Source organism: Oncorhynchus mykiss, chromosome 25, assembly GCF_057628025.1.
Source record: "Oncorhynchus mykiss isolate SJ-2025 chromosome 25, ASM5762802v1, whole genome shotgun sequence".
Classification (NCBI taxonomy): Eukaryota; Metazoa; Chordata; class Actinopteri; order Salmoniformes; family Salmonidae; genus Oncorhynchus; species Oncorhynchus mykiss.
This window is the reverse complement of record NC_143046.1, coordinates 13,729,090-13,754,011: the sequence shown is the minus strand read 5'-3', so window position 1 is coordinate 13,754,011 and position 24,922 is coordinate 13,729,090. Positions and strand designations below refer to the sequence as shown.

Below are 24,922 nucleotides of genomic sequence, written 5' to 3'. Positions count from 1 at the left end.
AGATGTGATACAGCCAGGATTCGAACCAGGGACTGAGATTCAGTGCCTTAAACTGCTGCGCCACTCGGGAGGTACATGTTCAGACAGAAGTACAACATTTAAGGGAAACATTTTGGGGGTTTTGGCCAAAGTATTTCCATTTATCAGTGGGTGCTGCAGCACCCCTACTTCCCCGGCTATGGTGAGAGGAGTAGATTATCTGTCTATAGACAAAGTAGAGGTAGTGATCTTCTCTGGTTGGGAATGAGACAATAGATGGCAGTATTGCATTAAAAAAGCGTGCGTGTGTGTGTGTCTGAGAGCGAGAGATAGACGTCAAATCACAAGGCATGCACATTGATCGCGCACCCACACACACACTCTCTGGTTAAGTGGTTGGGGCGGGACTGTGTGTGCGTATTAGACTGAGGATGCAACATGGCTGAGTTGAGGACCATCGATAGATGATGATCAACGACCCTGCACGCACTGTGTTTGGGGGCGTTACCCTCCACTTCACCAGACACGCCCGCTTCCCTTCGAGCTGAGTTCACTGGTATTCGGTATTCGGTTTGCCGGAGACTTTCAGAAGTGATTCCTTTGACAAGAAAATAACTATATACCACAAATCACTCCCGAAAGGACAGGAGCAACGAACGGATCAATCGCCTGGTGGAGGTTTTGCCTCTTCTGTGGGACTTCCTTAATTCCTACTCCTCGCGCGCTCCTTTTATCTGAGAACTAGAGAGATTTCTGAAAGAAAAAAAACAACAGTAGGCTAGAGGAAGAAAGAACACTTGTTTGATTGGTTGATGCCTGTTTGTCTTCTCTAAAATATTGTCTCTTTCTTTAAGTGACGTTTAATGACTTTTGGCAGCGCTCCTTGAACCAGAAGACACCCAGCGCTTCTCGTCCTCTTGGCTCCCCCTCGTCACTTTCACCTGATGGTCCAGGAACACTTATATTCTTCACAAGAGTTGTTGACGCACAGGTCACTGATCCCTGGATGTTGACAGCTCCTTTTCCCAGTCCACGAGCAGACCTTCATATCGTTCATATTTCTCTCGCTCTCTCGTTACTGAGAGAAAACTAAAAAATAAGTGATAAACATTACGCCTAACCATCTCTATCGCCGTCTGTGTGATCAAAAGCCACGGGGAAGGAAGGAAAAGGAAACGATAGAGAGAGAGAGGGGGCGAGAGGGAAATAGTGAGTGACGGGAGGAGGAACCGTGAGTTTTGATGTTTGGGATCCAGGAGAACATCCAGAGGAGCGGAAGTATTATGAAAGAAGAGCCCATGGTGGCCGGGATGAACGCTGTTCGGAGCTGGATGCAGGGCGCCGGGCTGCTGGACGTCAGCACAGCCGCCCAGAGGTAAGCCCGACGTGGCTAGCCAGAAGGACCACATGTGTTTAGGGACAGTATTGCGCTCCCAATGGACTGCTGGTTTTCTTTTCTGGGCGTATAGCCTAATATTGACTTGGGATATTTTATTATAGCTTTTGCATGCAGGCTTTATGTCTGTGATTGCAGCTAGGCTATAGCATAGCCTACATACTGTTTTTATTTCTGTTTTCTGTAGCCTATTAGCTAGTAGCCTATTAAATCAATCGAAATTAACACTATGTACAAAGGACTAAAAGCATGTCAGACACGGGCCTAGTTATTAGCACTGAGTTATTTATAATGAAACGTCAATAATTATAACGCAGTAAAACAATAATACAACCACTATTTTTGAGACAGGTTGATTATTACAGTCGACAAAACGGCCCCCCATCTAGCATAGGCTATTCATGTAACGTTAGCGACCAAATCCAAACTATTCATATTGGCTAAGGCTATACTTTGACAGTTTGTAAATATATGTTTTGACCCAGAACTGTTTTCAGAAATTTGCAAATGACTTCAAATATGACATTTCAGTCTAAATTTATTTTTAAAAATGGGTTCAAATGTAAAATAAAAATCAAGATATATTGACGATTTCGGGGACCAGAACTTTAGTGTTTTACTCTTTTACTTCTAATTTTTGAAATAATTTGTAATTTGTGAGCGAATTCAGTGGCATCCATGTGAAAGTTGTGCTAACGGGGCTTGGTGCTACTTGTATCCGCAGCGGCGTGGCTCTGGCCCGGGCACATTTCGAGAAGCAACCGCCCTCCAACCTCCGCAAGTCCAACTTCTTCCACTTCGTGCTGGCTCTGTACGACAGACAAGGCCAGCCGGTGGAGATAGAGAGAACCAGCTTCGTTGGATTTGTTGAAAAGGAAAAAGTGAGATTTCCTAAAACATTATACATTGATTTGACATCTGCAGCAGTTTATTTACATACATGAGCCTTATTAATATATTGCTTAATTTACTACTACAATTAACAATACAAATGTTGTCTTACAATAATTTATATAGATATGGATTAGAGTGTTTCTTATATTAGTTTAGACCACATGGAAGGAATCCGCAGTCCAAGCTGTTCGATACTTTGTGTTGTATTAATTATTCAAATCCCTGGGCGCGTCGATCATGTGCTCATATTCCATTGTTTTAATGCGAAATTGTAGCATAATTTATAGCTATTGACAATATTACAGCACTAACCGTTTTGAATTATTTATGCAAGTTTGCAAGTGTCTCCAGTCAACTCTTTAGACATGCAATTTTCTTCTAGTAGGCTATTGTTGCAGTATTAAAATCGACTGTATTTGGTTCAAAACAAATATAATGTATTAGTATAGTATTATAAGCCAGAATTCTGTAGCCTACCAATGGTCATTTCACTTTTATATGGCACTAAGGCAGTGAAGTCATTCCCATCAGTTCTGTTTATCTTGGGACGTTTTTTGGAAATCATTGACATATCGTTTTTTAAAGTTATTATATCGTTTCTGATATTGATATTGAAATATATATTTTAGTACATTTAAAGATAATGTTTTGGCCTTTTGTAAATCTGTGTGTGTTGTGGATTTGCTCTTCGTGACTTGACTGAGTGTGTGTTGTGGATTTGCTCTTCTTGACTTGACTGAGTGTGTGTTGTGGATTTGCTCTTCTTGACTTGACTGAGTGTGTGTTGTGGATTTGCTCTTCTTGACTTGACTGAGTGTGTGTTGTGGATTTGCTCTTCGTGACTTGACTGAGTGTGTGTTGTGGATTTGCTCTTCTTGACTTGACTGAGTGTGTGTTGTGGATTTGCTCTTCTTGACTTGACTGAGTGTGTGTTGGCAGGAAACGCCAGGGGAAAAAACCAACAATGGGATACAGTACCGGTTACAGCTCCTATACAGCAATGGTACGGTCAACACACACACACACACACACGCACACACACACACACACACACACACACACACACACAAACTATAAAATAAAATATATGGGATAAAAAAAATGACAGTAAATGTTTTATTGATATATGAAAATAACACCAATTGTTATTATTATACAAATCATTAATTTAATGTAAGCATTAGTATTAGCCTATTAATACTATAATTTTTAAATATCTACTTTTTACAAATAGTTTATTCAATAGCCTGTGTCATGTATAGTTGGACCTTATGTATGTGGCTCGGTGAACAATGGCCCTCTGTCTGTTTTAACACGAACCAATCCAGAATATTGTATTTGAATTGAATCTGAAACTGAAATGACCATTAGGTCTATGTTTCTGAGCACATCGCAAACACTAACAGCATTCAATTCAAGTAAAGTACATACAGTGAGTACAACATATTCAGCACACCTGATCTTTCCATGACATAGACTGACATGGCCAATCCAGAGGAAAGCTATTATCCCTCATTGATGCCAATTATTAAATCCACTTCAATCAGTGTAGATGAACGGGAGGAGACAGGTTAAAGAAGGATTTTCCTAATGTTTGGTATACTCAGTGTATAGGCCAACTATCTTTGTCTCTCCATTTGTATCTCTAACATCACTCTCTTTACTGTACATCTCTCTCTTTACTGTACATATCTCTTTACTGTATATCTCTCTCTTTACTGTATATCTCTCTCTTTACTGTATACCTCTCTCTTTACGGTATATCTCTCTCTCTACTGTATATCATTCTATTTACTGTATATCTTTCTCTTTACTGTATATCATTCTCTCTTTACCGTATCTGTCTCTCTCTCTTTACTGTATATCTTTATCTTTACTGTATCTCTCTCTCTCTCTTTACTGTATATCATTCTCTCTTTACTGTATCTCTCTCTCTTTACTGTATATCTTTATCTTAACTGCATATCTCTCTCTTTACGGTATATCTCTCTACTGTATATCTCTCTCTTTATTGTATCTCTGTCTTTACTGTATCTCTCTCTCTCTTTACTGTATATCATTCTCTCTTTACTGTATATCATTCTCTCTTTACTGTATATCTCTCTCTTTACTGTATGTCTTTATCTTAACTGCATATCTCTCTCTTTACTGTATATCGCTCTCTCTACTGTATATATTTGTCTTTACTGTATATCTTTATCTTTACTGTATCTCTCTCTCTCTTTACTGTATATCATTCTCTATTTACTGTATATCTCTCTCTTTACTGTATATCTCTCTCTTTACTGTACATCATTCTCTCTTTACTGTATATCTTTATCTTTACTGTTTCTCACTCTCTCTTTACTGTATATCGCTCTCTTTACTGAAATCATTCTCTCTTTACTGTATATCTCTCTCTTTACTGTATATATTTATCTTTACTGTATATCTTTCTTTACTGTATCTCTCTCTCTTTACTGTATCTCTCTCTCTCTCTCTTTACTGTATATCATTCTCTCTTTACTGTATATCTCTCCCTTTACTGTATCTATCATTCTCTCTTTACTGTATATATCTCTCTTTACTGTATATCGCTCTCTCTTTATGGTATATCTCACTCTGCCTATAGGTATCAGGACAGAACAGGACTTTTACGTGCGCCTCATCGATTCCATGACCAAACAGGTACCATCTCTTTCATGAATTGTGATAGCGTGTGTGTGTGTGTTTGTAAGTGTGGTTGGCGAGAGGTGAAATTGGACTGTGGATGTTGGAAGAGGTGCTGGAAGGGCCAGATGGTGCACTATACTACAGTCTGGCAGACCAACTGCTCACACATGTTATATATCTCATGCTACCAGATGAAAACCATGTTGTGTGAGGATGTAAAGAAGAATCACCATGAGGCAAACTGTTTTACTAACAAACATCTCTCTCTCTCTCTCCCTCTCTCCCTCTCCAGGCGATCATCTATGAGGGACAGGATAAGAACCCTGAGATGTGTCGGGTTCTACTGACTCACGAGATTATGTGCAGGTAAGACGGATAACGTGTTGAGAGAAAGAGGGAGACGAAAGAAAGAGGGAAAAAAGAGAGAGAGAAAGAAAGGGAGAGAGAGAGAGAGAGAGAGAGAAAGAGAGAGAGGGATTATGCAAACATATATTCTCAGTGTGTGTTTGTCTCCCCTGGGTACAGTCAGATGATCGGTTTATTCAGAAACGGCTCGTCAGTCTGCTTCCCCCTCCCCCTCCCCCTCTACCCAAAATGCAACTCTCCCCAGGTACATTGGGACCACAGCATGACCCAGTTCTGAGATAGAGAGAGAGAGATTGGGGTTAGGGAGAGTCAGAGGATGGGAGGAGGAGAGGAGCGAGAGAGAACGAGATATACTATGTATACAAAAGTTAAATTAGTGGATTCGGCTATTTCAAGCACACAGACATGCAATCTCCATAGACAAACATTGGCAATAGAATGGCTTTACTGAAGAGCTCAGTGACTTTCAACTTGGCACCGTCATAGGATGTCACCTTTCCAACGAGTCAGTGCATCAGATTTCTGCCCTGCTAGTGCTGTTATAGTGAAGTAGAAACATCTAGGTGCAACAACAGCTCAGCCGTCACACAAGCTCACAGAACAGGACTGCTATGTGCTCAAACGCGTAAGATCAGCATGCGGACTGCCAAGCGTCGGCTGGAGTGGTGTAAAGCTCACCGTCAATGGACTCTGAAGCAGTGGAGTGATGAATCACGCTTCACCATCTGGCAGCCCGATGGACAAATCTGGGTTTGGCAGATGCCAGGAGAACACTACCTGCCCGAATGCATAGTGCCGACTGTAATGTTTAGTGGAGGAGGAATAATGGTCTGGGACTTTTTTTCATGTTTCGGGCTATGTTCCTTAGTTCCAGTGAAGGGAAATCTTAACGCTACAGCATACAATTACTTTGTGGCAACAGTTTGGGAAAGGCCCTTTCCTGTTTCAGCATAACAATGCCCCTGTGCACAAAATGTGATCCATACAGAAATGGTTTGTTGAGATCGGTGTAGAAGAACTTGATTGGCCTACACAGAGCCCTAACCTCAACCCCATCGATGAGTTGGAATGACGACTGTGAGCCAGGCCTCATTCCCCAACATCAGTGCTTGACTTCACTAATACTCTTGTGGCTGAATGGAAGCAAGTCCCCGCAGCAATGTTCCAACATCTAGTGGAAAGCCTTCCCAGATGAGTGGAGGCTGTTATAGCAGCAATGTTCCAACATCTAGTGGAAAGCCTTCCCAGATGAGTGGAGGCGTTTATAGCAGCAAAGGGGGGGCCAACTTCAGCTCCATATTAATACCTGTGATTTTGGAATGAGTTGTTCGACAAGCAGGTGACCACATACTTTTGGTCATCTAGTGTATAGAGAGAGAGTTGAGTTTTTATAAAACCTTTATTTCATACTTAATTATTAACACAAATGATGGCACACTGTGCCTTTTCAGAAATTTAACAACAAATGTGTCATTCCTAAATAAAAATTTATTAAATTAAATAAAAAAAGTATATATATATTTATGAGTTATATATATCAACAAAAAATAGTTCTCTCTTTCACAAAACAAACCGCTCCTTCATAAACCCACTTCTCCTCAACAACAATCTTTTACAGCCGAGAAGGACTCAAAATTCACTTTTATTCTAGATTTGACTAATCCTTTAAAAACACATCTTACATCCTGTCCATATCCAGTATCTATTTTATGTTTCCTGCACAGAAAAGGCAAGAGAAGGGTCGTGGACAGGCAAAAAGGTCAAAACCAGATCAGAGTCCAGGAGGTACAGAGTGGCAGACAGACTCGTGGTCAAGGCAGGCAGAATGGTCTGAAAGTCCAGAAACAGGCAAGGGTCAAAACCAGGAGGACTAGAAAAAGGAGAACGCAAAAAGCAGGAGAACGGGGAAACCGCTGGTTGACTTGGAAACATACAAGACTAACTGGCACAAAGAGACAGGAAACACAGGGATAAATACACTGGTACAGAGAGACAGGAAACACAGGGATAAATACACTGGCACAGAGAGACAGGAAACACAGGGATAAATATACTGGTACAGAGAGACAGGAAACACAGGGATAAATACACTGGCACAGAGAGACAGGGAACACAGGGATAAATACACTGGTACAGAGAGACAGGAAACACAGGGATAAATACACTGGTACAGAGAGACAGGAAACACAGGGATAAATACACTGGCACAGAGAGACAGGAAACACAGGGATAAATACACTGGTACAGAGAGACAGGAAACACAGGGATAAATACACTGGCACAGAGAGACAGGAAACACAGGGATAAATACACTGGGGAATATAAGGGACACCTGGAGGGGGTGGAGACAATCACGGGGACAGGTGAAACAGATCAGGGTGTGACGACATCTTGGCTTGTCCCAAAAGAAAATGTAACAGTTGACATTTTATTTTATTTTGCTTACTATATTGAAACCCCAAAATTAAACAGTGTTATTGAAAATCTCCTCTACAGCTGTAAATAAAGACTCAATTATTTCAAAGAGGCTTTATCCTCTCACATGCCATAAAACAGTGAAAAATGGTTTCTCTTTATGTTGCAAAAAAGACATCCATATCCAACATCTGATTTAATGACAGATACAAAAGCATTAACTGCAATGATGCCATGTATCACCCTCCATTACATATCACCAGTCCCCTTTAGTACAATGATGCCATGTAACACCCTCCATTACATATCACCAGTGCCCTTTAGTAACGGTAGCTTGTACAATGCTCTCCATGCTGGCTTTACCTTGTCATCAACACCCTCCATTACATGTCACCAGTGCCCTTTAGTAACGGTGGCTTGTACAATGCTCTCCATGCTAGCTTTACCTTGTCATCAACACCCTCCATTACATGTCACCAGTGCCCTTTAGTAACGGTGGCTTGTACAATGCTCTCCATGCTGGCTTTACCTTGTCATCAACACCCTCCATTACATGTCACCAGTGCCCTTCAGTAACGGTGGCTTGTACAATGCTCTCCATGCTGGCTTTACCTTGTCATCAACACCCTCCATTACATGTCACCAGTGCCCTTCAGTAACGGTGGCTTGTACAATGCTCTCCATGCTAGCTTTACCTTGTCATCAACACCCTCCGTTACATGTCACCAGTGCCCTTTGGTAACGGTGGCTTGTACAATGCTCTCCATGCTGGCTTTACCTTGTCACCAACACCCTCCATTACATATCACCAGTACCCTTTAGTAACGGTGGCTTGTACAATGCTCTCCATGCTGGCTTTACCTTGTCATCAACACCCTCCGTTACATGTCACCAGTGCCCTTTAGTAACGGTGGCTTGTACAATGCTCTCCATGCTGGCTTTACCTTGTCATCAACACCCTCCGTTACATGTCACCAGTGCCCTTTAGTAACGGTGGCTTGTACAATGCTCTCCATGCTGGCTTTACCTTGTCACCAACACCCTCCATTACATGTCACCAGTGCCCTTTAGTAACGGTGGCTTGTACAATGCTCTCCATGCTGGCTTTACCTTGTCACCAACACCCTCCATTACATGTCACCAGTGCCCTTTAGTAACGGTGGCTTGTACAATGCTCTCCATGCTGGCTTTACCTTGTCACCAAGGCCCAGTTTTACCCTCCAAGGAGTGTATTTTCTATTCTTCAATTTATCTTTATTCAAAACCTTGACACACTCCATATGTAAGTCTTTCCCCCTCACCTCATCCAAACCCACCACTTCCAACCCTCTCAAATCCACTAATAATGCCTTTCTTTCTGACTTTGGGATATTTGGTGTAATCCGTAGTCTTGAAAATTGGGCATTTTCATTTTGTACCTTCTTCTTGTGATTATTAAGCATAAACCACTCTTCTACTGACAGAGCCTTTCAGCAGCTTCCCAGCAGTTGTCCGACAATCCTTTCCGACCTCAACCCCAAATGTTCAGCCACCCGTCCTCCATCCATTGAGGTGGACCCAGCCCTGGCCATTAACTGTTTTAGGATGATGATTTTGCCCTTCACCCCTTCCTCCCTTACGCCATTACAGCCCCCCTGGCAAAGCCATGATCCTTCCAGACCAATTTCCAATCTGTAAAGCACAAGTTTTTTCCCAATTTTCCTTTGCAGAGGATATTCCCCTAAACCGCTCAACCATGAGACTCAAACTATCCACCTCTGCTTGATTTTTCACAAACATTACCAAATCATCAGCGTAGGCTGAGAGATGAATAGGAGGAATATCCTCAGAAATGTAACCCCTTCAATGCGAATTCTAATGCCATTTAGTAGTGGCTCTATAGCGATGGCATATAACATTCCTGCAAAGAAAACTAAAACCAAACCAAATTTTTCAAAAGTGTGCCATGAGTATTGATGTTCAACTTGAACAAATGCCTTTTCTTGATCAATTGAAATTAAACCAGCATCCAACCCAAAAAATCCACAATCAGGGAAATGTTATTCCCTATCTGCCTACTGGAAAACCAGTAGGACTGGTCCGTGTGTATGATTTGCCCCATCACCTCCCTCAGCCTGTTGGATAAAGCCTTGGACAGGATCTTATAATCAGTGCACAGGAAGGCCACCGGCCTCCAGTTCTTCACCTCCCTAGGATCACCCTTTTTTGGCAGTAGGTTGAGGTGGACTGCCCTTCTGCAGCTTATCGGTAGTAACCCTCCGGTCAAACTATTGTTAACTACTGCTAGCCAATCCTCTCCCAACATGTCCCAAAAAGACTTTAAAAAGTAAACGGGAAGCCCATCAATGCCTGGTGCCCTTCCATTTCCATGCCTTTTGATGCAGTATATAGCTCCTGCAAAGACAATGGTTGTTCTAGCTCAACCTGAGCTTCTGCAAAGACAATGGTTGTTCTAGCTCAACCTGAGCTTCTGCAGCCACCTGTGGGAGCCCATCAAGGAACTATTGTGTCACTGTTTTATTCTCTTTGTACTCACACTTGTAGAGCTCAGCGTAGAACTGTACTGCCCTCTTTCTAATTTCACTACGGCTAGTAAGATCTTGTTCAACAGCTGATATGAGGTAATGAATAATTCTTGGTCCATTCTTTTTCTCTAAACCAAAGAAAAATTTGGATGAGGCATCCATTTCAGAGATTCCCTAAAACGTACTTCTCACCAATGCCCCCTGTGCTCTGATAGCCAGCAGGTCTCTTGAGGGCCTGAATATGGCCTCGGACTCCTATGGTCTCAACCAACGTCAGGAGTTCCCCTATTTCAGACTCTAGGGCATTTAATGATCTGGTGATGTCTCTGGTGACATTCATCATGTACAGAATTGTTGAATCTGGAATTTCCCTAAATCCCACCACCGTTGAAGAGATAAAAGACTGGCCTTTTAAGACCTCAACCTCTCCCAGAAACCTCTCCACCTCTCCCAGAACCCTCTCCACCTCTCCCAGAAACCTCTCCACCTCTCCCAGAACCCTCTCCACCTCTCCCAGAAACCTCTCCACCTCTCCCAGAAACCTCTCCTCTCCACCTCTCCCAGAAACCTCTCCACCTCTCCCAGAAACCTCTCCTCTCCACCTCTCCCAGAAACCCCTCCAACTCTCTCTGAAACCTCTCCACCTCTCCCAAAAACCTCTCCACCTCTCCCATAAACCTCTCCACCTCTCCCATAAACCTCTCCACCTCTCCCAGAAACCTCTCCACCTCTCCCAGAAACCTCTCCACCTCTCCCATAAACCTCTCCACCTCTCCCAGAAACCCCTTCACCTCTCCCAGAAACCTCTCCACCTCTCCCAGAAACCTCTCCACCTCTCCCAGAAACCTCTCCACTTCTCCCAGAAACCTCTCCACCTCTCCTCTCCACCTCTCCCAGAAACCCCTTCACCTCTCCCAGACACCCCTTCACCTCTCCCTTCACCTCTCCACCTCTCCCAAAAACCTCTCTACCTCTCTCAGAAACCTCTCCACCTCTCCCAGAAACCCCTCCACCTCTCCCAGAAACCCCTCCACCTCTCCCCTCCACCTCTCCACCTCTCCCAGAAACCCCTCCACCTCTCCTCTCCACCTCTCCCAGAAACCTCTCCACCTCTCTCAGAAACCCCTCCACCTCTCCTCTCCACCTCTCCCAGAAACCTCTCCACCTCTCCTCTCCACCTCTCCCAGAAACCTCTCTACCTCTCCCAGAAACCCCTCCACCTCTCCTCTCCACCTCTCCCAGAAATCTCTCCACCTCTCCCAGAACCCTCTCCACCTCTCCCAGAAACCTCTCCACCTCTCCCAGAAACCTCTCCACCTCTCCCAGAAACCCCTCCACCTCTCCCCTCCACCTCTCCACCTCTCCCAGAAACCCCTCCACCTCTCCCAGAAACCTCTCCACCTCTCCCAGAAACCTCTCCTCTCCACCTCTCCCAGAAACCTCTCCACCTCTCCCAGAAACCTCTCCTCTCCACCTCTCTCAGAAACCCCTCCACCTCTCCTCTCCACCTCTCCCAGAAACCTCTCCACCTCTCCTCTACCTCTCCCAGAAACCTCTCTACCTCTCCCAGAAACCCCTCCACCTCTCCTCTCCACCTCTCCCAGAAACCTCTCCACCTCTCCCAGAAACCCCTCCACCTCTCCCAGAAACCTCTCCACCTCTCCCAGAACCCTCTCCACCTCTCCCTCTCCACCTCTCCACCTCTCCCAGAAACCTCTCCTCTCCACCTCTCCCAGAAACCTCTCCACCTCTCCCAGAAACCTCTCCTCTCCACCTCTCCCAGAAACCCCTCCAACTCTCTCTGAAACCTCTCCACCTCTCCCATAAACCTCTCCACCTCTCCCACTCTCCCATAAACCTCTCCACCTCTCCCAGAAACCTCTCCACCTCTCCCATAAACCTCTCCACCTCTCCCAGAAACCCCTTCACCTCTCCCAGAAACCTCTCCACCTCTCCCAGAAACCTCTCCACCTCTCCCAGAAACCTCTCCACTTCTCCCAGAAACCTCTCCACCTCTCCTCTCCACCTCTCCCAGAAACCCCTTCACCTCTCCCAGACACCCCTTCACCTCTCCCAGAAACCTCTCCACCTCTCCCAAAAACTTCTCTACCTCTCCCAGAAACCTCTCCACCTTTCCCAGAAACCCCTCCACCTCTCCCAGAAACCCCTCCACCTCTCCACCTCTCCCAGAAACCCCTCCACCTCTCCTCTCCACCTCTCCCAGAAACCTCTCTACCTCTCTCAGAAACCCCTCCACCTCTCCTCTCCACCTCTCCCAGAAACCTCTCCACCTCTCCTCTCCACCTCTCCCAGAAACCTCTCTACCTCTCCCAGAAACCCCTCCACCTCTCCTCTCCACCTCTCCCAGAAACCTCTCCACCTCTCCCAGAAACCTCTCCACCTCTCCCAGAAACCTCTCCACCTCTCACAGAAACCTCTCCACCTCTCCCAGAAACCCCTCCACCTCTCCCAGAAACCTCTCCACCTCTCCCAGAAACCCCTCCACCTCTCCCAGAAACCTCTCCACCTCTCCCAGAAACCTCTCCACCTCTCCCAGAAACCTCTCCACCTCTCCCAGAAACCTCTCCACCTCTCCCAGAAACCTCTCCACCTCTCCCAGAAACCTCTCCACCTCTCCCAGAAACCTCTCTACCTCTCCCAGAAACCCCTCCACCTCTCCCAGAAACCTCTCCACCTCTCCCAGAAACCTCTCCATCTCTCCCAGAAACCTCTCCACCTCTCCCAGAAACCTCTCTACCTCTCCCAGAAACCTCTCCACCTCTCCCAGAAACCTCTCCACCTCTCCCAGAAACCTCTCCACCTCTCCCAGAAACAGTTCATGTGTTACAATAAGGCATTTTTAAAAAGTCCTTGAGGCTATATGAGGTTCTTTGTGGTTTCTATCTAAATCACTGACTGTGCAGTTAAAATCCCCAGCAAGAAATAAATAAGCCTTAGTGTTACATTTCTCAATGGTATTTGATAATGTCTCTAAAAAACATACACTCTCAACTACCATCCTGGGGAAAATACATCTAATTAACACATAGTGATGTTTTCATACCTCGCTCTAATGCTCAACTACCTCTTCAACCTTATATGTCAAAGTCAAAAACCCTTTTGAGAACTACCCCCCCCCCCCCCACTCCTGTTGCCACAACTTCATGTTCAATATTACAAACAAAATACAAATACAGAGTAAGAGACAGAAAACACATCACTTTACAGATTTAAGGCTACGACTGAACTCTTTAATTTCCTTTCGAATTTAAATCACCTGTTACTCTCGCGTCAACTTTCTTCAGTCTAGCGATTTCAGGGCTTGTCAAACCTCCCTGCGTTATTTTTGACATCAGAACCTTTGCATATTCAATAAACAAATCACTTTCAGGAAAAACATCTGTTACATAATCCTGCATATATTTCTTCTCTTTTGTCAATTTCAGAAATTGACGTACCTTCTCAATCCCACACCTCCCTTCCACCCCATTGATCTCGCTGTTTTGTTGTGATGCGTCAGATGACTCACTCTCACTATCCTCCCGAGGGAAATAGCACCATCACTTCAACCTGTTTATCCTCAACTGATTTATCAATCTCTACTTCCTGTTTATCCTCAACTGATTAATCAATCTCTACTTCCTGTTCATCCTCAACTGATTTATCAATCTCTACCTTCCTCTTAGAATGAGAACCTTAATTTCAATCTCCAGTTGACTTCCAATTCTTTCCAGCTGTTTCCCCTCCCTCTTTGCACTGATCCACCGTAAAAGCCCCTGTAGCCACACCACTCTCCTTTCCTACTTTTACAACCACATCTGCCCACCTTTTCCCTTCCCCTGAACTGCCCACCTTCTCCCTTCCCCTGAACTGCCAAACTTTTCCCTTCCCCTGAACTGCCCAACTTTTCCCTTCCCCTGAACCCTTAGCATGTTCATCCCTTTGCGGTGGTGCATTAGCTGCACCAACACTAGAGCTGCTTCCGGGGTCTGCACGCTCGTTCTCGGGACAATAACATACCAAATGTCCCACTCTTCCCACAGCCAAAGTTTGTAATTGATTCAGTAAAAGCATAGAGCACAATTAAATCTGTCAATCTTAAACTGAATGCTAAATTCAGTTCGTCAGTATCCTTTTTTTAAATCATGTGCACTTATGATATACGACATGTTTCAGGAAAGGAGATTTGCATCCAAAAATAACCTTTTTTATTGTAGATACAAGTTGACCATGACGAGATAACTCTCGCTGCAACACTTCATCTCTAACAAATGGAGATAACTCTCGCTCCAACACTTCATCTCTAAAAAATTGGTGGCACTTTAGAAAGTATAACTTTCTTTGCCGGGTTCATAAGAGGAAATACTCACATCTGTGTATTTGGTACGTTATTGTCCCGAAAACGAGTGTGCAATACAACACCATTTTCAACTATCATATTCACCTTTTCAATGGAATCTAAGAATATCACCACAATGCTATTCGTCCTTTAGGCTGATTTTATGCTCTCATACCCAATGATAGCGGCAACTGCTAAGCTACATTCTTCCACCGAACACCCTGCCGCAGCAGGAATCTTTACTCCATGCTGCTGACTAAGTTTTTCAAACATTAACCCTCGTCTATGCTTCCCTTTTTCAGTCTGTAATGGTTTGCAAGCCCTGCCACATCCGACGAGCATCAGAGTACGATTCGATCTTAGTCCAGTATTGATGCTTTGCCTGTTTCATGGTTTGTTGGAGGGCATAGCGGGATTTATTATAAGCTTCCGGGTTAGAGTCCCACTCCTTGAAAGCGGCAGCTCCATCCTTTAGCTCAGTGCTGATGTTGCCTGTAATCCATGGCTTCTGGTTTGGGAATGTACGTATGGTCACTGTGGGGACGACGTCATCGATGCACTTATTGATGAAGCCAATGACAGATGTGGTGTACTCCTCAATGCCCTTGGAGGAATCCCAGAACATATTCCAGTCTGTGCTACAAAACAGTCCTGTAGCTTAGCATCTGCTTCATCTGACCACTTTTTTATTCATCTAGTCACTAGTGCTTCCTGCTTTAATTTTAGCTTGTAAGCAGGAATCAGGAAGATAGAAGTATGGTCAGATTTGCCAAATGGAGGGCGAGGGAGAGCTTTGTAGCTGTCTCTGTGTGTGGAGTAAAGGTGGTCCAGAATTTTGGTTGCACATTTAACATGCTGATAGAAATTTGGTAAATTTAATTTTCCCTGCATTAAAGTCCCTGGCTACTAGGAGCGCCACCCCTTGGTGGGCGTTTTCTTTTTTGCAAATGGCAGAATACAACTCATTCAATGCATTCATAGTGCCAGCCTCTGACTGTGGTGGTATGTAGACAGCTACGAAAAATACAGGTAGATAGTGTGATCTACAGCTTATCATGAGATACTCTACCACAGGTGACCAATAGCTCGAGACCTCCTTAGATATTGTGCACCAGCTGTTATTTACAACAATACATAGTCCGCCGCCCCTTGTCTTACCAGACGCTGCTGTTCTGTCCTGCCTGTACAGTGTATAACCATCCAGCTGTATGTTGATAGTGTCGTCGTTCAGCCACGACTCCATGAAGCATAAGATATTACAGTTATGAATGTCCCCGTTTGTAGTTTAATCTTGCGCGTAAGTCATCGATATTATTCTCTGAAGATTGCACGTTTGCTAGCAGAATGGAAGGAAGTGGGGTTTATTCGATCCCCTACGGATTCCCAGAAGGCAGCCCGCCCTCTGGCTCCTTTTTCTCCTCTTCCTCTTCACGCAAATCAATGGGATCTGGGCCTGTTCCCAAGAAAGCAGTATATCGTTCGCGTCAGGCTCGTCAGACTCGTTAAATAAAAAAAGGATTCTGCAAGTCCATGGTGAGTAATCGCAGTCCTGATGTCCAGAAGTTATTTTCGGTCATAAGGAATGGTAGCGGTAAGACGTTAATTTTAAAAAACAGACATACAGTGGCAGAATAACTGACCACTGTGACTGACCGAAACTTAAGGAAGGCTTTGACTATGTACAGACTCAGTGAGCATAGCCTTGCTATTGAGAAAGGCCGCCGTAGGCAGACATGGCTCTCAAGAGAAGACAGGCTATGTGCTCACTGCCCACAAAATGAGGTGGAAACTGAGCTGCACTTCCTAACCTCCTGCCCAGTGTATGACCATATTAGAGACACATATTTCCCTCAGATAACACAGATACACAAAGAATTTGAAAACAAACCCAATTTTGATAAACTCCCATATCTATTAGGTGAAATACCACAGTGTGCCATCATAGCAGCAATATTTGTGACCTGTTGCCACAAGAAAAGGGCAACCAGGGCAACCAAGAACAAACACCATTGTAAATACAACCCATATTTATGTTTATTTATTTTTTAGCTTGTACTATTTGTACATAATGTGACATTTGATGTCTACATTCTTCTGGAACTTTTGTGAGTGTAATGTTAACTGTTTATTTTTATTGTTTATTTCACTTTTGTTAATTATCTACTTCACTTGCTTTGGCAATGTTTCCCATTCGAAATAAAGCCCTTAAAATGAATTGAATTGAGAAAGAGAGTGGTAGAAAGGTAGGAAGGGAGAGAGAAAAGGAGGGAGGGGGAGAAAGAGTCCTTGTGGGAAATAGAGAAGATAGAATGTCTGGTTTTCTAATGATGTCAGAATAGAGACATGGTGCTAACTGAGAATAGAGCCCCGGAGGCTTCAGAGAGTTCTGAACCTGAAGCTGTCTCTGTCCCAGCATTTCCTGATAACCTCAGTCACCTCACCTTACTTACTAATACTATGTTGATTTGATTGATTGACTGATCTGTTAGGCACCTTTTTGATTGAACACACATTCTCTCTCCTCTCCCCATCTCTGTCTCTCTCTCTCCCCTCTCGCTATCTCTCTCCCTATCTCTCTCTCTCCCCATCTCTCTCTCTCCCCATCTCTCTCCTCTCCCCATCTCTGTCTCTCTCTATCCCCTCTCGCTATCTCTCTCCCTATCGCTCTCTCTCCCCATCTCTCTCTCTCCCCATTTCTCTCCTCTCCCCATCTCTGTCTCTCTCTCTCCCCTCTCGCTATCTCTCTCCCTATCGCTCTCTCTCCCCATCTCTCTCTCTCCCCTCTCGCTATCTCTCTCCCTATCGCTCTCTCTCCCCATCTCTCTCTCTCCCCTCTCGCTATCTCTCTCCCTATCGCTCTCTCTCCCCATCTCTCTCTCTCCCCATCTCTCTCTCTCCCCATTTCTCTCCCTCCCCTCTTCCTATCTATATTTCTCTCTCCCCTCTCCCAAACTCTCTCTTCCCTATCTCTCTCTTCCCTCTCATTATTTCTCTCTCTCTCTCTCTTTCTCCCCCCTCTCTCTCTCCTCTCCATAATCTCTCTCCCCTCTCTCTCTCTCTCTCTCTCCCATCTCTCTCTCCCATCTCTCTCTTTCCCATCTCTCTCTCTCTCTCTTTCCATCCCTCTCTCAGTCGGTGTTGTGATAAGAAGAGCTGTGGCAACAGAAACGAGACGCCCTCTGACCCCGTCATCATTGACAGGTAAGCAGGCTCCACCCCTGTGCTGCCAGTGATTTGTACAGAGGAGGAAGGTGTGCCAGGGTGTGTGATGAGCATTGAGCAGCTCAGGGTTGCTTCTGTCAAGTCTTAGTTGTTATGTTGAGTTGTCTCAGTGAAACAAGCTGAACCTCCAGCCTGTACTGTACCTGTATCAGTCTCAGTGAAACAAACTGAACCTCCAGCCTGTACTGTACCTGTATCAGTCTCAGTGAAACAAGCCGAACCTCCAGCCTGTACTGTACCTGTATCAGTCTCAGTGAAACAAACTGAACCTCCAGCCTGTACTGTACCTGTATCAGTCTCAGTGAAACAAGCTGAACCTCCAGCCTGTACTGTACCTGTATCAGTCTCAGTGAAACAAACTGAACCTCCAGCCTGTACTGTACCTGTATCAGTCTCAGTGAAACAAGCTGAACCTCCAGCCTGTACTGTACCTATATCAGTCTCAGTGAAACAAGCTGAACCTCCAGCCTGTACTGTAGCTGTATCAGTCTCAGTGAAACAAGCCAAACCTCCAGCCTGTACTGTACCTGTATCAGTCTCAGTGAAACAAACTGAACCTCCAGCCTGTACTGTACCTGTATCAGTCTCAGTGAAACAAGCTGAACCTCCAGCCTGTACTGTCCTTAAAAAAAATCACCTTTATTTAACCAGGCAGGCTTGTTGAGAACAAGTTCTCATTTACAACTGCGACCTGGCCAAGATAAAGCAAAGCAGTGTGACACAAACAACAACACAGAGTTAAACATAGAATAAACAAACGTACAGTCAATAATACAATATAAAAAGTCTATATACAGTGTGTGCAAATGAGGTAAGATAAGGGAGGTAAGGCAATAAATTGGCCAATGTAGCAAATTAACACAGGAGTGATAGATGTGCAGATGATGATGTGCAAGTATAAATACTGGTGTGAAAAAGAGCAAAAAAGTAAATATAAACAATATGGGGCTGAGGTAGGTAGTTGGATGGGATATTTACAGATGGGCTGTGTACAGCTGCAGTGATCGGTAAGCTGCTCAGATAGCTGATGCTTAAAGTTAGTGAGGGAGATTTAAGTCTCCAACTGCAGCGATTTCTGCAATTCGTTCCAGTCATTGGCAGCAGAGAACTGGAAGGAAAGGTGGCCAAAGGAGGTGTTGGCTTTGGGGGTGACCAGGGAGATATACCTGCTGGAGCGCGTGCTACGGGTGGGTGTTATTATGGTGACCAGTGAGCTGAGATAAGATGGAGCTTTACATAGCAAAGACTTATAGATGATATGGAGCCAGTGGGTCTGGTGAGGAATATGTAGTGAGGGCCAGCCGACGAGAGCACACAGGTCGCAGTGGTGGGTGGTATATGGGGCTTTGGTGACAAAACGGATGGCACTGTGATAGACTGCATCCAGTTTGCTGAGTAGAGTGTTGGAGGCTATTTTGTAAATGACATCACCGATGTTGAGAATCGGTAGGATAATCAGTTTTACGAGGGTATGTTTGGCAGCGTGAGTAAAGGAGGCTCGATTCTAGATTTAATTTTGGATTGGAGATGTTTAATATGAGTCTGGAAGAAGAGTTTACAGTCTAGCCAGACACCTAGGTATTTGTAGTTGTTTTTGTAGTTGTCCACATATTCTAAGTCAGAACAGAGAGAGGAGAGAGGAGAGAGGAAAGAGAGCAGAGGAGAGGGGAGAGAGAGGAGAGATAGGAAAGAGAGCAGAGGAGAGAGAGGAGAGGGGAGAGAGAGGAAAGAGAGCAGAGGAGAGAGAGGAGAGGGGAGAGAGAGGAGAGAGAGGAGAGAGGAAAGAGAGCAGAGGAGAGAGAGGAAAGAGAGCAGATGAGAGAGAGAAGAGTGGAGAGAGAGGAGAGAGAGGAAAGAGAGCAGAGAAGAGAGAGGAGAGGGGAGAGAGGAGAGAGGCTGGTGTACAGCATTGGAGAAGTGGTTATAAGACTGTTTCTTAAAGAAGTTGAAGAAGGGGAAGTTGCCATGTTACAGTACCCGTCAAAAGTTTGGACACACCTACTCATTCAAGGATTATTTTTTTATTATTTCATATTTCTACATTGTAGAATAATAGTGAAGACATCAACACTATGAAATAACACATATGGAATCATGTAGTAACCAAAAAGGTGTTAAACAAATCAACATATAGTTTATATTTCAGATTCTTTAAATTAGCCACCCTTTGCCTTGTTGACAGCTTTGCACACTCTTGGTATTCTCTCAGCCAGCTTCTGGAATTATTTCCCAATAGTCCTGAAGGAGTTCCCACATATGCTGTTGGCTGCTTTTCCTTTACTCTGCGGTCCAACTCAACCCAAACCATCTTGAGGTTGGGTGATTGTGGAGGGCAGGTCATCTGATGCAGCACCTGGAAGTGTGTTGGGTCATTGTCCTGTTGAAAAACGAATTATAGTCCCACTAAGCGCAGACCAGATGGGATGGTGTATTGCTGCAGAATGCTGTGGTAGCCATGCTGGTTAAGTGTGCCTTGAATTCTAAATAAATCACTTACAGTCTACCAGCAAAGCACCCCGACATCATCACACCTCCTCCTAATTGAAATGCATTCCAGGTGACTACCTCATGATGCTGGTTGAGAGAATACCAAGAGTGTGCAAAGCTGGGTTCAAGGCAAAGGGTGGTGTGAGGGATTGCGTAACTGGCAGCAGGGAAGTCAGGCGCAGGAGAGCAAAACTGGGTAATCAACGGAGCAGTTTTATTCATAAAACCACCGGAAACCAGAACAATAAACAAATTGGTACAAAACCCGTCGCGCACCAGAGAAAACGTGCACATGCACTTACAGTTCCACACAAAGATATGGGGGGAACAGAGGGTTAAATACACAACATGTAATGGGGGATATTGAGACCAGGTGTGTGAGAAGACAAGACAAAACAAATGGAATATGAAAAGTGGATTGATGATGGCTAGAAGACTGGTGACGCCGACCGCCGAGCGCCGCCCGAACAAGGAGAGGAACCGACTTCGGCGGAAGTCGTGACAGGTGGCTATTTTGAAGAATCTCAAATATAAAATATATTTGTTTAACACTTTTTTGGTTACTACATGATTCCATGTGTGTTATTTCATACTTTTGATGTCTTCACTATTATTTTACAGTGTAGAAAATAGTCAAAATAAAGAAAATCCCTTGAATGAGTAGTTGTTTCCAAACTTTTGACTGGTACTCTATAATTAAGCGTTAAGGCCCAAACGTGGTGTTTTGCCAATTTACCACAGCGTAGGGCCATTCTTATGCATGACGCAAAGCGGCGGTTTATTGGCCATATATCATGAACTTCCGAAGTGCCTTATTGCTCTTATAAACTGGTTACCAACCTAATTCGAGTAGTAAAAATAAATATTTTGCCATACCCATGTCATATGGTCTGATAAACCACGGCATTCAGCAAATCAGTATTCAGGGCTTAATAAACCACCCAGTTTATAATTGAGTCTGTTCCAGCCTCATACACTCAGTGCACAAAACATTAGGAACACCTGCTCTTTCCATGACATATACTGATTAGGTGAATCCAGGTGAAAGCTATGATCCCTTATTGATGTCAAATGTTAAATCCACATCAATCAGTATATGAAGGGGAGGAAACATGTTAAGGAAGGATTTTTAATGCAACCGCTGTGTCAGATTTCAAAAAAACTTTACGGAAAAACATACCATACAATAATCTGAGTACGGCGCTCAGAGACCAAACAAGCCAAAAAGATATCCGCCATATTGTGCAGTCAACAGAAGTCAGAAATAACATAATAAATATTCACTTACCTTTGATGATCTTCATCAGAATGCACACCCAGGAATCCTAGTTCCGCAATAAATGTTTGATTTGTTTGATAAAGTTCATAATTTATGTCCAAATAGCTCCTTTTGTTAGGATGTTTGGTAAGTAAATCCAAACGCGCGTGCAATCCAGCCGAAAGGTCAGATGAAAAGTCCAAAAAGTTATATTACAGGTCGTAGAAACATGTCAAATGATGTATAGAATCAATCTTTAGGATATTTTTAACATAAATCTTCAATAATGTTCCAACCGGAGAATTCCTTTGTCTGTAGAAAAGCAATGCAAGCTAACTTTCACATGACCGCGTGTCACTAGCTCTTGGCAATCTGCCAGACACCTGGCTCAATCCCCTCTCATTCGGCCCCACTTCACAGTAGAAGCATCAAACAAGGTTTTAAAGACTGTTGACATCTAGTGGAAGCCTTAGGAAGTGCAACATGACCAATATCCCACTGTATCTTCGATAGGCTATGAGTTGAAAACCTACAAACCTCAGATTTCCCACTTCCTGGTTGGATTTTTCTCAGGTTTTCACCTGCCATATGAATTCTGTTACACACAGACATCATTCAAATAGTTATTGAAACTTCAGAGTGTTTTCTATCCAAATATACTAATTATATGCATATTCTAGCTTTTATCGCTGAGTAGCAGGCAGTTTATTCTGGGCACCTTGTTCATCCAAGCTACTCAATACTGCCCCCCAGTCACCAAGAAGTTAAGCCTTGAGACAATTGAGACATGGATTGTGTACGTGTGCCATTCAGAGTGTGAATGGGCAAGACAAAAAAGTAAGTGTTTTTGAACAGCGTATGGTGGTAGGTGCCAGGCGCACGCGTTTGTATCAAGAACTGCAACACTGCTGGGTTTTTCAAGCTCAATAGGTTCCTGTGTGTATCGAGAATGGTCCACCACCCAAAGGACATCCAGCCAACTTGACACAACTGTGGGAAGCATTGGAGTTAACATGGGCCAGAACGCTTTCGACACCTTGTACAGGTCATGGCTTTAGAATTGAAGGCTGTTCTGAGGGCAAAAGGGTGTGCAACTCAATATTAGGAAGGTGTTCAGTGTAGTTTGTTTCCTTGTTTGTGGAAATACTGAATGGGCTATTACAACTGATAAGAATATAGTGCTGCAAAATGAGCAAGCAAGTACATCCTCCTCTCAATCAATCAAATGTATTTTTAAAGCCCCTTTTACATCATCCGATGTCACAAAGTGCTCCTTTCTCCTTCTGTCCTTCTCTTTTCTCACCTGACCTATTTTCTAATCCAGGAGGTGTGTGTGATGGAGAGGAAAAGGAGGAAATATTTTTTCTGTCCTAATTTGATGTTAGCTATTGCTACCCTCACACCTGATCCTCAGCACAGTCCAACACAACACAGCCCAGCACAGTACAACACATCACAGCATAGGACAACACAGCCCAACCCATCACAGCCCAGCACATCATAGCACAACACAGCCCAACACAGTCCAGCACAGTTCAGCCCAGCCAAGTCCAGCACAGCCCAGCACAGCCCAGCACAGCCCAGCACAGCATAGCCCAACACAGTTCAGCCCAGCACAGTCCAAAATGGCCCAGCACAGCCCAGTGCAGCCAAAAAAATATTACAGCCCAGCAAACACAGCCCACACCGCCCAACACAGCCCACACCGCCCAACACAGCCCACAACGCCCAACACAGCCCACACCGCCCAACACAGCCCACACTGCTCAACACAGCCCACACCGCCCAACACAGCCCACACCGCCCAGCACCACCCAACACAGCCCACACCACCCAACACAGCCCACACTGCCCAGCACCACCCAACACAGCCCACACCGCCCAACACAGTCCACACCGCCCAACACAGCCCACACCACGCAACACAGCCCACACCACCCAACATAGCCCAGCACCCAACACAGCCCACACCGCCCAGCACCACCCAACACAGCCCACACCGCCCAACACAGCCCACACCGCCCAACACAGCCCACACCGCCCAACACAGCCCACACCGCACAGCACAGCCCACACCGCCGAACACAGTCCACACCACGCAACACAGCCCACACCACCCAACACAGCCCACACTATCCAGCACCACCCAACACAGCCCACACCGCCCAACACAGCCCACACTGCCCACACTTACTACTTTTTAGCTACTTTGAAACTACTTAGCATGTTAGCTAACCCTAACGCTAACGCTAATCCTCACCTTAACCCTAACGTAACCCTAACCTCTAACCCTAACCCCTAGCCTAGCTAACGTTAGCCATCTAGCTAATGTTAGCCACAACAAATTGCAATTTGTAATGTATCAGGCGTTTTGCAAATTCGGAACATATTCGAATTGTAATTCATATCATATGAAATGGATGATGGACATCCACAAATGAATACATACCATATAAAACGTAGCATATCATACTAATTGGAGTGTCTTGGATTTACATTTAGTATGTTACGTCTAGTCCTGAGACCAGGTTGGCCCAACACAGCACATATAGTAACTTCATTCATCTACTTATCAGATCAGAGTTTCACTATTAACTGTGTGTGAAGGGTTAACATGCTGCCAGCTTGGCTCAGTCAAACTACTGGGAGGACAGGGGTAAACCCCTATGCAAAGAGAGATGAACACACACACAGTGATGGGCAGGCTGAAGCTGTGGTGTTGGGGTGCAGCTGTCTCAGAGCGCTGAGGTGAGGCCTTCCACTTCACTGGAGCAGAACAGTAGTCACACAAACACACATGCACACAAAATACACACACACACAAACTGAGCCAGATAGAGATCCCCTACTAAAACAGCCACAGTGATGCACTGGTCATTACTTCATTAACACACACACACACACACACACACACACACACACACACACACACACACACACACACACACACACACACACACACACACACACACACACACACACACACACACTGCAGAGAGTTCACACGTGTATTTATTTCAGTTTCAGTTGAGCTCAGCACACTTCATCTCTCTCCACCCCAGAGAAGTCTTAAATCAACTCAACTCTCCACTTAACAATCACTCTGCTGTAGACAATAGGCACACACACACTAAATCAAAAGGTATTTTCTTTGCTCTGATTGGTAATCTTGTGAACTACAGCTTTGGTCTGAGCTGTTTTAGGATGTTTGTGTGTGTATTTGTGTGCATGGGTGTATTTGTATGTGTGTGTGTCTTGATGGAGGTTTCCTGGCAAGTGTGTGTGTGTCTTGAGTGAAGAATGTCAAACAGGAAGTGCTCCTCCCGGGTAAATGATGTCATTGCTAGCAGCTTCCTGTTCCAGAAGTTGCATCTCTGCTTCCCTGCATC

At 44.5% G+C, this 24,922-nt stretch overlaps 1 protein-coding gene across 5 annotated transcripts in view; it reads left to right on the top strand.

Moving 5' to 3' along the window:
* Positions 1-382: 382 nt before the first annotated feature.
* Positions 383-24,922, top strand: part of LOC110504622 (transcription factor COE1-A) — a 135,606-nt gene continuing 111,066 nt past the window's right edge. For 3 of the 5 annotated variants that reach the window (XM_036969992.2, XM_036969990.2, XM_036969988.2), the window contains exons 1-6: positions 383-1,354; positions 2,100-2,256; positions 3,209-3,272; positions 4,881-4,936; positions 5,214-5,287; positions 17,699-17,767. In XM_036969992.2, coding sequence (XP_036825887.1) covers positions 1,221-1,354; positions 2,100-2,256; positions 3,209-3,272; positions 4,881-4,936; positions 5,214-5,287; positions 17,699-17,767 — 554 coding nt within the window. In that variant the 5' untranslated portion in view covers positions 383-1,220. The remainder of the gene's footprint in view (positions 1,355-2,099; positions 2,257-3,208; positions 3,273-4,880; positions 4,937-5,213; positions 5,288-17,698; positions 17,768-24,922) is intronic. The other 2 variants (XR_016491775.1, XM_090220146.1) reach the window with 1 other exon arrangement.